This window comes from Nesoenas mayeri (genome assembly GCF_963082525.1).
Source record: "Nesoenas mayeri genome assembly, chromosome: 1".
Lineage (NCBI taxonomy): Eukaryota > Metazoa > Chordata > Aves > Columbiformes > Columbidae > Nesoenas > Nesoenas mayeri.
This window is the reverse complement of record NC_137541.1, coordinates 129,779,642-129,793,019: the sequence shown is the minus strand read 5'-3', so window position 1 is coordinate 129,793,019 and position 13,378 is coordinate 129,779,642. Positions and strand designations below refer to the sequence as shown.

The window sequence follows — 13,378 nt, the reverse complement described above, 5'->3', positions numbered from 1 at the left end:
GAGAGATTTGGAGGATTCCTGTGGCCCTGGTGATGGTGCTGCATGGAGACAGAAAGTTTCATCCCAGAAGTCAAAATCTCAATTTATCTAAGCAGGCTAATCCTGATACCCATGCTCTAATGAGAGACCAGAGCCCTTATTTCCCTGAGAGGTAAACAGATACTGTTTGCTTTCCAGGAGCTCAGTATCTCACATACAAGTTTCCATTTCTCTAAGGGCCTCAAAATCATCCATTTCACACATCACGCTGGCTCAGTGCCAAGCTCCTCTCAAATGCAGGACAGACACTTAGTGCTACAGAGTCCATCAAAAACCACACCTACCTCACACTGTGCTCCCAGCTCCCTTGAACAAGCTTATCAACTTCCATACAAAGCCCAAAAGCCATAAAAGTGACAGTGTGCCTCAGGCAGAGAGATCAGGGATGCAGCAGAGAGGGAAAAACAACCAACAAGATAGCAAACAAACAAAAAAAAATCCCAAAACACCTAGATGTATCACCCATTCCCCGCTATTCCCCTGTAATCACAATTACTTCAGAGGGGAAAGCATTTGCTGGGAAGCGAAGCTATCTGCTTTTCTGTGTGAAGTAGGGAACACCTGGTGAACAACACCTATTCCAGACTTGTGCCACCAGTTGAAACAAAACAAAACTTAGAACTGCCACAACACCTGTACATCAAAATCACCTCCAACCACGTCAGACCCTGATGAGCAGTTTTGCAAGGGTCAGAAGAAGAAAACCCAGAACACTAAATTGAACAATCAGCATTAGAGTAACACTCGATGGTGCTAATGGCCATGCAGCTGCTCTGTGGCATACGCTCTGGATCCGGATGGTTTCTGCTGTCCCGATGGGACCAATTTTGTTGCCAGAAACTGCGCAGGAATCTCCTGCGCTTCAGCAGCAGCCTCAGCCCTTCCTGACTGGCAAAGTCTTATGCCTGAATAAGATCAGAAGAGACAGGAGAAGCTCTAGATGATTTTTCAAGTCCCAAATGGAATCAAAAGCTTGGAAGGAAAGAAGTCAGCCAAGAGCGGGGGTAAGTACACTGTTCAGGAACAAGAGAACAAATACAGATGGATCCTCACTATCTCCATTTTTTTTTAATACTCTGGAGCCTTTGAGGCTTTAAAAGCTATGGGTGTGGTGGAAAACCTAGCATTTCATTAGATCCATCTTCCAGAGCCTGTTCTCATCTATCATTTTATCAGCTGAGTTCTCTACTTTCCTTCTCCTCCTAGTGCTTTCCCCTGGCTCATCTTTTCCCCACTCCTCCACTTGACAGTTCTTCCTTCCCTGTGGATCATTGCCCAACAAGAGTGGGAAATGGACCTGGAAACACCAAGGAACCACCAGCAGTGGGGTAAAATCGGAAAGAAGAAGCCACAGGAGGGTACAGGCAGCGGCTTCAGCCAGAAACTGCAGATTAAACAGAATGCTGGGCAGGGCTGGCAGCCTCTGTCAGGAGCTGGGAACAGTTCAGAGAGCCTCCCCAGGACCAACCCCCCTTCCCTTGGGCCTCCATAAACATCTGCAGGACGTGAAAAATGGATCTACTTTCAAGTCAGACAAGTCCCCCAATCCCTCTATGTATCTACTGGTTTTGCCAAGTTAGTTTTCAGACCAAGCTAGTCCTTCCAAACAGTTCCTCACGTGAGTACCCTGACCTGCACCTTCAACCCCCATACACTGGGCAGGAACCAGCCTGGAACAACTCCTTTCAGGAGCAGCACTGCTTTTTAGCATTTGTACAAATACTGTGCAGCAACAGTACTGAGTGTCAAAGCCTCTCTGTTTTTGAGAAAAGCTTCCCATCACTTAGCTGAGATGGTCTGTTTTTGTGCTCATGTTCAATTACTTATTGAAATGTGACTTTAGCGGCAGCTTAGAAAGGCAAGATTTCCTCTCGTCTCATTGCCATTTGCTAATTAAACCTCTTAACGACAAAAAGCTTACTAACATACATCATTGGAAACATGTTCTTAGTACACTGATGGAGACAGGGTGAGCAACAGGTTAGAGCTGGAAATGACAAATACACATGCAGACATCTTAGACCCACCGAAGGCAGCTGCAGACTCAATTTCTTTGCCTCACAATTTGAGCAAACCCCTCTTTGTCAGGAAAGGCTCCATTTTAGCCGCTCCATAGCTGATAAGAAACAGATGCTAAATGTCTCCTAACATTTAACCAGAGAACTGTTCCTTAAGAGGATTTTATAAGACTAGGAAAGAGATGCCAATACAAAAACGGAGTGGAAACCAATTTAGCAGGTTATCATTAAGGACTATTTAGCATCTTAAAAGCCAGAGGCAAATCACAGTACTGCAGTTTTCCAGACACTGGCTGGAGGGCCTAAACGTCCTTGATACCAGTAGACAAGTCAAATCATGAGCAGAGGAACCTTATCAACAAGAAGAAAATCCAATTGTGCTTGAAAAGCTTCCCCCTTCTTTTCAAGCAATTTTCTTGGTGCTGGAAGTTTTTTTGGCAGGGTCTGCAGCTTGCTAACCATCAGACTGCAAGGAGCACTCTTTCAGGTTGTAGCACTCTGATTCATTTGAACTAAAGCAACTGAAACATCTCTGGCTTCATACTAGACTGTATAACCTTTAAGACCATGGCTGAATCCATGACTGATTTTGTAGGGGTAAGAAAGAAGCCAAGAGAGATCAAAAGGAAGCACTTTGAAAGAATTAACAAAAAAAGAAAGGCAGTTCCCCAGTTAAAAAAATTCGGCAAGCCTTCCACCACAGAAGTGATGCTCTCCCTTCCCAAGCTCCTTGTGACCCTCTCTCTCCTGGCCCCCTCCCTGTGGTCTGCTGCACTGTTTATTCTGCCTTTCACTTTATATAATGGGTCTGGTAAAAGTGTTCCAAACACACATTCGATTTACAATAAAAACTGCTTTAATAAAGACATCTAACTTGACGGAAGGTCAACTAAAAGACGACAATTCGCATAAACCAAAACCTCCTGTGTAAATAAACAGGATTTGCAGGAGCCTCAGGATGTCGGCCAGTCTGGCAAAGGCTGCAGAGAGGGAGTCTCCTCACAAAGAATTACATTTGAAGGATGCACAAGAGTGGAGCCTGCCAGCCCGGCACCGACAGGGCGTCAGGGTGCAGCGAGGCAGCCTCCCACCAGGCTCGGGCAACCTAGAGAGCCCCAGCCGAACCTCACTCAGAAACGAGGTGATGGCCGTGGCCATCAGCAGAGCCCCTGCCCGGCATGTTCCCCAAACACAGCCCACCCTGGCCCACGGGATCGGTGCACACCAGGGTGACCTAGAGGCAGCAAAGACAGGGGTGGCAGTGGCACAACCGGCTTGCAAAACGGAGCTCGCGGCGGAGCACTTTGGGCAGACGCAGATGGAGAAATCACGATCTTGGCCACTGTTGCTAACAACGCATCGAGGAGCAGATGAGGCGCCAGCAACACTCCCGGGCCGCTAGCTTCAGTAAACAAAAACCACCCCAAACCCTGTGTGTGCAAACACCCACTCTGCCGTTCTCTCCGTCTGTTCCCCTTCAGCCAAGCAACCCTAAGCTCTATCAGCATCCAGGCTTGTGTTTCAGCCACTGCCCCCTCCAGCCCCTGTGCCTGGGCAGGCAGCAGCAGAGCAGGCGGGTGCGACAGCAGAACTGAGCGTCAGGCAACTGCACGCTGCTGCTCCCCAGCCAGCACTCCTTCTCCACCAGACGACAGGCCTTTAAGATCATCCCTGCATTCTCCAAGAGTCGCCTCTGCATCATTATTTCACTCCAACATGCCATTTACAAGTGAGCTGCAGATTCAAGACGTTGTGCAGGCTCTACTCCCCTCTAGGAATCGCAAATAAATCACCAATTACTATGCATGAATAGAGAGAGGAAGAGGGTAATGAGTCTATGTACATATATACATATGCAATGTTTGAACACAAAGAGCTGTAAATTGCATTCACAGGTGGTATTCTGGAGACTGCAGGAGACTCAAAAGCAGAACTATTCATAAACCAGTCACCGACATGAATGAATTCAGCATTCCCCAGAAGCCTATTGTGTTTCCTATATATTACACTATAAATATGAGGAGTATCAGACTTTGCATCCCTGCAAAAAAAGAAGGTAAATCTTGCAACTACACATAGGATTAGCACGGGCTGGCACAAGTATTAATGGTCTCATCGCTGCATGAGGATTATTTACAGCACTTGCTCTATTTTCCCATTTTGTACTTGCTGTGATGAAGTGCCACTTGTTTAAAGAACCCTGTAACAAACACTGCAGCAACAGGGGAAAAAACAGCAGAGATCTACAAATGTTACACCCACATGCCAGATGTGGGTTTTCAAATCCTGGTTTTGCAGTTCCTTGGATTCTGGTAGCTAGTTAATGTCTGATACATTACATTAAATCATCCACCGGCTCTTTCCATAACCACGATTGTTCCTTCAGCAGTTCTAATGAGTTTCCAAAAGGATAAGGAAAAAATTGAGTTGCATTTCTTTTTCTGCATACTCAACCCATAGTACCTTATCCATATATTCTAGCATTAACATTACTTGTTTTGAATGCAACAGTCTTTTTCTAGTCAGTCAGAGATCTATGTTACAAAATAAGGCTTTTTACTCCAGCCACTTCCCCACTAAGTCAAATGACGTCTCAGTTTTCAAAAAGCAACTTTCGTGCAACTCAAGGCTTTGAGGCACAGTCACATATGCCCAATTTTGTTAAAGCCAGCAGCTGGGCAAATGCAGATCAACTGTCTGAAGAAATCCAGGTTAAAAACACCAGAAGAAAACTAACTCCAAGCATGCACGTGGTACGCTTCTTACAGTTAAAAACTGCCTTGCGTTTAACACAAGGTCAGCAGAATGTTTTTAGAAACTAGATGAGTCCAAGGGATTTGTGGACCACTGAAAAGCAACCAGTTCTCCAGGTGATGGAAGACATCTCGCAGTTCATCCCCTGGGGAGGGAGAAGGTACCTTACAGCCAGTTTTAGGACAAGCCCAGAAAGCCAGCTCCTGCAAACAGAGAGCCAGGACAGCCCTGGCAGCCAGCCACATGCCTGGTCAGCCCCCACAAGGGGTGTCCAGCACAGCCCTGGGGGTCCCACTTCTTCTTCCCCGTTGCGGGAGCCCATTGGCAGGACGATGCCCTCTGCTGATACAGCGCTACATTAGCTGGGAGCACTTCGGAGCGGCGTGCAGGACACCGGCCGCTCGTTCGCTCACTCCATATTAGGAAGACTTAATCCAGAACGGTGTTATTGTTCTTCAACGGCAGAAACTAGGCATGCAAAGCCACGACAGCATGCGATTGCCGTTTGTCTACACCCATCTTGCAGGCTACAACAGACTGCCTGAGCAAAGTCGCCCTGGATAAACTCAGCTTTAAGATGGCTTTTTTTTCAGGGAACCCAAAGAAAAAAGCTACTGGCCAAGGGAAGTTTGAACCTCCTCCAAAACCATTTCAAAGAGTCATCTCTCTCTTTCCCGAAGACAGAGAGAGTGCATGAAAAACCACACAGACACGCAAATTAGAGACATGGACACAGGACTGCAATTCAAATAAAAACATTCCCAAATTGGCAGAGCAGGAATGTGACAATTCTCAAGAGAGTAAAATTGCCAGCCTTGCTGCTTCTTCCCTCAACAGCATTAATGCCAGCAGAAAATCTTACCAATGAAAAGGCAGATCAAAACAATTCCGAGATTACTCTGTACATACACAGGCAGAAAGCAGCATGAACGTGCCGTACTGTATTTTCCACAAACGTTCCTATCAACTCATCAGTACTAAGCCAGGCACACGGGTTGCCACAAACACCATAAGAGGCATTTTAATTGTCTTGCATTCTGCTTTTCCCAAATTTGTAGGAAAGGACCTTGCATTGCTACAACATCTCTAACCCAGCAGTGTGGACTCAAAGGACTTTACAGAACTGCGTACAGTCACCCCCTGGGCAGGCACGTGTGGGACGGGACAAAACCACACACGTTTAACGGTTTATAGGGTACAACCCGCAAAGCAGAGAGAGAAGGGACGCCAGGAGGAGTTTGGAGAAACAGCACAAAGCAATAAAATTGCATTTTACGACAGCAGGAACTGCCTTCCCTCTACGTTTCAACGCACTCTTCGAGAGAGAAGGGGACTTTGTTTCTGCAGCCTACCTTATCCCAGGCATTTTATCTGCCTTCATTGTGCAAAAAGCTCAACGCCGACCCGTAACTCCCTACCCATTACGATTCCCCCTCTGAGACGCGTCCCCTGACCCCAGCACGGAGTAGCCCCCTGTCAGACCGCTCGCCTTCCCAAGTTGATGCCGGAGGAGGTGCCGTCCCCTCCGTTCCCTAACCCCCACGCCCCGGCTGGACCCCGCGCCGCGCCCCGGCGAGGATGGTCAGCGGGGTATCGCAGGTGGAGATTAAACCCTGATTTTTTTTTATATATATATCTATTTATTTTTTTATTTCCCCTCCTCCCTCCGACCGTAGAACAGCGCGGGCACTGACAACTCCTGGGGGAAAGCGCTGATAGGGAATGACCCTCCCGGGAGCCTTGCGAAGGAGGGCATCCGCCGTGGGTCCCGTCCCGTCCCGTCCCGCCCCGCCCGGGGGACCCCCGTCCCGTCCCGTCCGGCCCCCGCCGGCGGCCGGCACTTACCGAGGAGCAGCAGGGAGGCCAGCTGCGGCCGCAGGGTCCGCATGGCTGCCGGGGAGCGGGGCGGCGGCCGCCCTTACCTCCCGCCGCGGGGCGCCGCGGGGCGCCGGCTCCCGGGGCAGGCGTCGCGCCGGGCCCGGCGGCACAAAGGGAAGGTGGCGGGGCCGGCACGGGGAGGCGCCAAGGCAGGCGGGGGCATCGCCCCCGCAGCGGGGCAGCCGCCGCGCCTCCCCGCCCCGCCGCTCCGCTTCGCTCCCCGCCGCCGCTCCGCGCCGACGGCTCCTGGGGCAGAGGCGGGAGGCGAGGGAGAAATCGTCTCGTCCGCAGCGCAGGAAAAAAAAAATAGAAAAAAATGGGCGGGCGGGTGTGCACGAAACAACAACAAAAAGATCTCACCCTAAAAGTTATAAAAATAAAGGGGGCGCCGCGCTCCCCGGCTTGCCCCGGCCCGCCGCCCTCACCTGCCCGCCCGCCCGCTCGCTCGCACGCCGGCTCGCACGGCGCTGTCGCCGCCGCCGCGGGGTGCCCGGCGCTTCCTCCGCGCCGCCAAACTCCTCCCCCGGCCCGCCCCGCCACCGCCCGCTCCCCCCGGCGGCGGGCGGGGGAGGCGGGCAGCCCCCGGTCGGCGGGTAGGGCGCGCTGCGCGGCCGCGGAGCCGGGCAGGGCCGGGGATGTCCCGGCGTGTGGGCGCCGCGGGGGCGGGGGTCGGAGAGGGCGCTGCGGAGCGTGGGTTTTGGAGGGTCGTGGCCTGGGTCTGCGAGGCCGGGGTGAAGCCAGGGTCCTAAAAGAGCGCGGGGATAAAACGGGTTCCTTTGTTTTAAGGGAAGAAGGGAGTCCTCGGGCGCTCCTCGGAAACCTGGATTGCTGGGAAATGGCATAAATGCTCCCTTTTGTTCCCATGCAAACCAAAAATAACAGCCGGACTTCCCAAGTTTCGACCAACTCGTGACTATTCCACTGTGATGCACTGATACCGAGACCCCAATCCAGGGCTGGTATTAATGCTCGGTTGCCAGATATGAGCCCTCCCCATGTGCAGGCATTGCTGCACTTGGGATACTGCCCAGGCAATCAACAATACAATGTGTCAACGCCAGAAATGCATCTAAAGTACATCCAGGAAACACTGAAATGCATAAATATGGCAACACTGGGGACTGGGTTTTATGTTGTTTGTAAATAAAAGCTGAATGAGAAAACCCTTCTCAAGGGTGCAGATGTTCAAACGTACCAAATGGACGTTTGCAAATGGAACCCCCAGTTGCATGTTAGCTCAATAGATGCCAGAAGTGACAGCAACAGCAGAGTGAGGTACCCTCTTAGTGCTCTGATCCTGCAAGGACCCTTTGCAGGAGACACTTCTGCCTGAACTCAGAGTCCCCAGTGAAGGGAGGGGATTCCCCCCATCTACTCTGCTCTTGTGAGACCCCACCTGGAGTCCTGCATTCAGCTCTGGGGCCCCCAACGTAAAGACAGTGACCTGTTGGATCAAATCCGGAAAAGGGCCATGCAGATGATCATAGGGCTGGAACACCTCTCCTGTGAAGACAGGCTGGAAGAGTTAGGGTTGTTCAGCCTGGAGAAGTCTTTGCGACGGCCTCACAGCAGCCTTCCTAAAGGTGGCCTACAAGAAAGCTGGAGAGGGAGTTTTTACAAGGGCATGTAGGGATATAACAAGTGGTAATGGGTTTCAACTGAAGGAGGGGAGATTTAGATTAGGTATGTGGAAGAAATTCTTCACCATGAAGGTTGTGAGACACTGGAAAAGGCTGCCCAGAGAAGCTGTGGATGTCCCATCCCTGGAAGTGTTCAAGGCCAGTTTGGACAGGGGTTTGAGCAACCTGGTCTAGTGGAAGGTGTCCCTGCCCATGGCAGGGGGGTTGGAACTAGATGATCTTTAAGGTTCCTTCGAACCCAAACCATTCTGTTATTCTGAGTCCTTAGAAGCTGTACCCATCAGAAGTCAGAAGCTGCAGAATCTGTCTGTATTACCATATGGACTTGCTTCCCAACACGGCTGTTGTGGCAGATGCATTGATAGCCAGCTCCTAGTGACCCAGCAAATTCTGTTTCTGCAGGCTAATAATGTTAAGCTGTGCCATTTTCAGAGTGGGAGGTTTAATTTGCAGCTTTGTCATGCTCTCTGCACAGAGGAGCCAAAGAAGAGAATAATTGGAGACATGTGGGAGAGAAAGGGTTAGCATTGTATTTGCAGTGAAAATGAAACTCACACTTTGGCCCATAAGCTTTAATTACATCAAGACTGCCTTCAAGTGAGACATGGAAAAGGAACAGAGGTGATGATAAGAGTTGGTAGGAAATACCAGTCCATTTGCCTTTTCTCTTAGGTGATTTGAGGGCTGAAACGTCATCCAGTATAATATCACTCAGCTTGCTCAATATTTTTCACGTGCGGTCTCCTATTAGAAGTCCTCATGGACCAGCCTATGAATATTTAGAGCAAGCACTATAGGGCTACTTTGTAGGAAACTTCCAGTATCTTTAAATGGATGCAGGATAAAGATCAATTATTCTAATGCTTCAAAAGATGTATAACTAGAGAAATAACTAACAGGGAAAGAAAAAGAAAGGAAAATTAAGAAATACAGGGCACAGGCAGGAAAACACATTTTTTTCAGGATAAACTCAATAAAAAGGAAGCGTTAAAGCTTGGTGATACAAGAAAGCATTTCTAGATGGCAAGGGATATAGACTATGAACCCACTACATTCCTGAATTAAGAAATGATATCCATCTCCACCTGAAGAGATGAGGACGAAAACACTAGCATGATTCAAGTGAGGTCCTGGCGCAGGTCAGGGACAAGCTAGGAGCAGACACTTTGTTTCTTGGCTCTGAATGCATTGCTTTTGCCAGTGAAGCCTGTCAACAAGTCAATTCAAAGTGAATTTGGGTGCATTCTTGCTATTTCTAGGCACTGTGTGACTTTACAGCGTACAAGCCTAACAGAAACATAAAAACGCCCTGTAAAAATGTTATCAGAGATTCACTAAACATTCACATCCTCTTCTCAGAGCTCTTACAGGGTATTGCATTAATGCATAGTAACAATAAAAATATAAAAAGACCATGGAAATGACATTAGAGCATTATAAGATTAATCCAATTCCAGTCAAATTAGATTATAATAAGAACTGTGTGTGCTAAAGACTATTAATGGGAACCTGTGTTTCAAAAACTTCATCACCTTTGTGCGTGTTCTCCTCCCTGACCCCAATAACAAAAATAGTTTGGTGTTCACGAGAGCGCCCTTCTCCAGAGGACGTCACAAACACTCTCTGGTCTTCTGGGGAGAACATTGGCCTCGCTCCTGCATCAGTGGGGAAACTGAGGCCCAGGCAGGGCGGCTTTCTCAAACCTGGGGAGGCAGCCAGCCCTCCCTTGGGCTTGGCTCCAGCTTTTCAAGCTCCTGCGGTGGGGCTCTGACTCCTGTGGCCGTTTGTCTGTCTGTCCATGTGGCTTATTCACGCAGCCGAATGGGAACAAACACCACAGTCACCTCGAAGACAAAACCGTTTCAAGCACGAGGTTGCTGTGAAGTAGCTTTCCAGGAAGATAAATCTGGGCTTCCTTGCACTCCCAGCACAACTGAGTCACTCAGGAGCGCCGTCCTCAGCAGCAGCCACATCATTTTGGTCGGGCCACGCGGTTGCTCTTTGGCAGCAGGATGGCTGTAATAGCTGGAGGCAGACGGGCGTGACTCAAGCGATGCTGATGATATACACATTAGGTCACAACCCACACTGCTGTCTTTCTTGTTGCTCAGTTGCTGCCAGCGGTCTGCTCGGGCTTGCTTCCCCATCGCTCGCCTCCGCAGGCAGGGGCAGGAGCCGGACAGCGGCAACTCACTCTTGGGGCGAAGGGGGAACCATCCTGCCGGCTGCCGTTTGCTCAGCTGCTCTGTGCTCACACCAAGTCACAGATGCTTCCCATTGGGCAGGAGAAGCTCAACCAACACGTACCTGCAGCTCAGTCAAGACTGGGTGGCTGCTGTGTGGCCGAGAGCCATCAGGGTAGATGTTTCCCAAAGCTCTGGGCTGCCAGAGGCTGCTGTAATACAACAGCCGTGACTGAGAGCTGCATCCTTGGCCCTAGGGGAGCAAAGTGACATCAACATCCAGACTCCGAATATGCTGCTCGCCCCATGTGCAAAGCCTTCCCGTGACCCACAGATGAAGCGTGAAGTTATACTAGTGTCTGGCCCTCAAACAAAAGAAGTTTGGCAGAAATGCAACATATGTACGTTATGAAATAAGAATGCTGGTCCTTCTTCAGGACAAAACACTGCACACCCTCAAGTGCTGGACCCTGTGGGTATTTATCCCAGTCCTCTCATCATCAGTCAGGAGAGGGAACCAGGCACAAGACAGATTTGCAGCCTTTAGTTTTTGGAGCAGGCAGTAACCTGCATGGCTAAAGGTGAGTATAGCAAAAAGGGGACCGGGCTCAACCAAGCAAGGCAAGCCCCAATCTTGTTTTCCGCAAGATAGGAGGCTCCATAGTCTTCTTCATGTCAGGAGGAGCAATTTCCTTCCTGTACAAGAGGAAAAGAGACATGGGCAAAAGGATGAGGGGGAGATTCAACTGCAGTTGCAGGAGTGACTACCTCTCTGAGGGCAGTGACTCCAGCCAGAGCTGGAGAACAGTTTAAAAGGCTGTATATATGGCTCAGAGAGCGGGGAGTGTGAATCCACATCCCCCTCCTCTCAGAGGCTACCTGAGTGTTTCAAATTGAGCAATCAGAACCAAACCATCCAGAAACAGAAAGCACTTAAAAAAATGTCGTATTTGATTCACCCAGGATCACATAACACAATCCACAGAACTCGGGGTCTTCTGGCTACTCCAAGCCTGAAGATGTGTTTGAGGAAGGTCACAATCAGGTCAAAGCTCCTCTGCCACATTATGAAGGGGAGAGGAGACACTCCTAGAGCTCCAGGCTAAAGTGGAGAGGAAGGACCCAAGCCATTTAGTTTGACTGAAACATTGCCTAAAACATTTTCTCCAGACCTTATTTACACTGCAAAGTTTTGAACATCAGTTTCGCCCAGAGGAAAAAGAAGATATTTATATTTAATGGCCAACATTTAAGCTCCTTTAAAATGAGCTGGGAGGTTGCAGTTGAAACAGAGAGAAAATCCTAACTGCCCTGGCACAAAGCAGCAGTGCTGCCATTGCAGAGAAGCTGACATCTGTAACTAGACTAAGGTTTTGGGTCTAGCTCACCCTAGACTGCATCCCAGGACCAGTATGCCAGTCCACGAATGGCACCAAGGCAGTTCTCAGGCAGCAAAGGGATATGAAGGAATTCCCATTTTTGTGCCCTGGGTAGAGGGATGAGGAGAGGGAGAAGGAGGCAGAACAAAAAAAAAAAAAAGCCTGTGTAGAGATAGATCAACACATTTCCAGATTTTCAGGACATCTGTCAGCAAGCCCCAGAGTATATGGCAGCTAATCCCTTTGCAGATTTTCTTTTAACTATTGCTTGACAGAAGACTCTGCCAATCTTTTCATAAACGTACCCACGCCTGAAGTTGCGGTCTGCCTGAGGTTACGATCTGTCTGCAAGGAAAAACATTGCACTACCAGCTTGGGAAATGACATTAGGGAAACACCTCGCTGAGGAACATGAAGCAGCTTCAAGCTTTGGAGTATGCGCAAAGCAAAAGATGTTTCCTGAAGATGAAGAAGGCCAGAGGCAAGGCAGCTACCTGACTAGATATCCACAGTGCTCCCACCTTCTCCGACATCCCTGCTGGCTCGCTCCGGGGCTGGCCAAAGCCAATGCAGGAGAGAGGGCTGGTGCTGCAGGGCTGGGCTGTCGGTCACCTCTGGCTTCAAACCCTTTCTAGAAAGCTGCGGATTATCCTCCTGCTTGTCCCTTCCACACACAGCTGGAGGGGCAGCGCAACGTGGCTCGAGAGCGAAGAGTTAGAATAGCACGAATCTTCCTTTGTTCCCAGTTTAATTCTCAAACACTGTGTTTCGCGAGTTCAGCTGTTGCGTGGCACATCTGCTAAGAGCGGGCAGAAAGCAGTCCATAAGACTGTTCTTCTATACCGCAGTGGTAAAATGTCTTGGTCCTGACACGGGCACACGCAAATTACAGGGGCAGGGAGCCCTGTGGTGCCAAGAGGACTGGGCTCATTAAGCACAGCTGACACAGGCAAAGCCCCAGGCGCTCCTGGGCAAGCTGCTGTAGGCTCTGCTGCTCTGGCCAGCCGGACCTGCAGCTGCTGCTGGGACCTTCCCAGCTTCCTAAGGCTCTGGCTGAAGTACACGCAGGAATGAACACATCGTTTTTCTGCTTTCTCATCCTACCTACAAAAATGAAGCTCAAGTTTTGTGATGTTTTGCAGGTTAATTCAGACCTCCTCATGCTTTTAGCGTGTGCCAGAATAAGGCAAGTGAGTAAAAGATTGACTGCAAGCCACATGATTACTGATGGAGCAGCAGTTTATCTTTGTTTTCTTCCCCACTGGGAAGAAAAGTAGCATAGAAAAGTGGGCAAATGGACATTTATGTTATCAACATTTTTCAGTGGCAGCCAGCAAAAAAATGGGTGTTTCAGCAGTAAAAAGAAAATTAAAAAATCACCTTTGTCAAATACACTTTTAGCCTCCCATCCCACAACATTTTCAGCTTCTGGTTGCACTTCACATTTTTCCACAGAATCATTTTGAAGAAAGAAAATCTATTTTCTG

General features: G+C 49.4%; 1 protein-coding gene across 1 annotated transcript in view; it reads right to left on the bottom strand.

Moving 5' to 3' along the window:
• Window positions 1-7,465, bottom strand: part of IGSF3 (immunoglobulin superfamily member 3) — a gene marked incomplete at its 3' end in the record, with an annotated part of 101,907 nt that extends 94,442 nt beyond the window's left edge. Inside the window, exon 1 of the mRNA XM_080352911.1 lies at window positions 6,657-7,465. Coding sequence (XP_080209037.1) covers window positions 6,657-6,699 — 43 coding nt within the window. The 5' untranslated portion in view covers window positions 6,700-7,465. The remainder of the gene's footprint in view (window positions 1-6,656) is intronic.
• Between the last annotated feature and the right edge of the window lie 5,913 nt (window positions 7,466-13,378).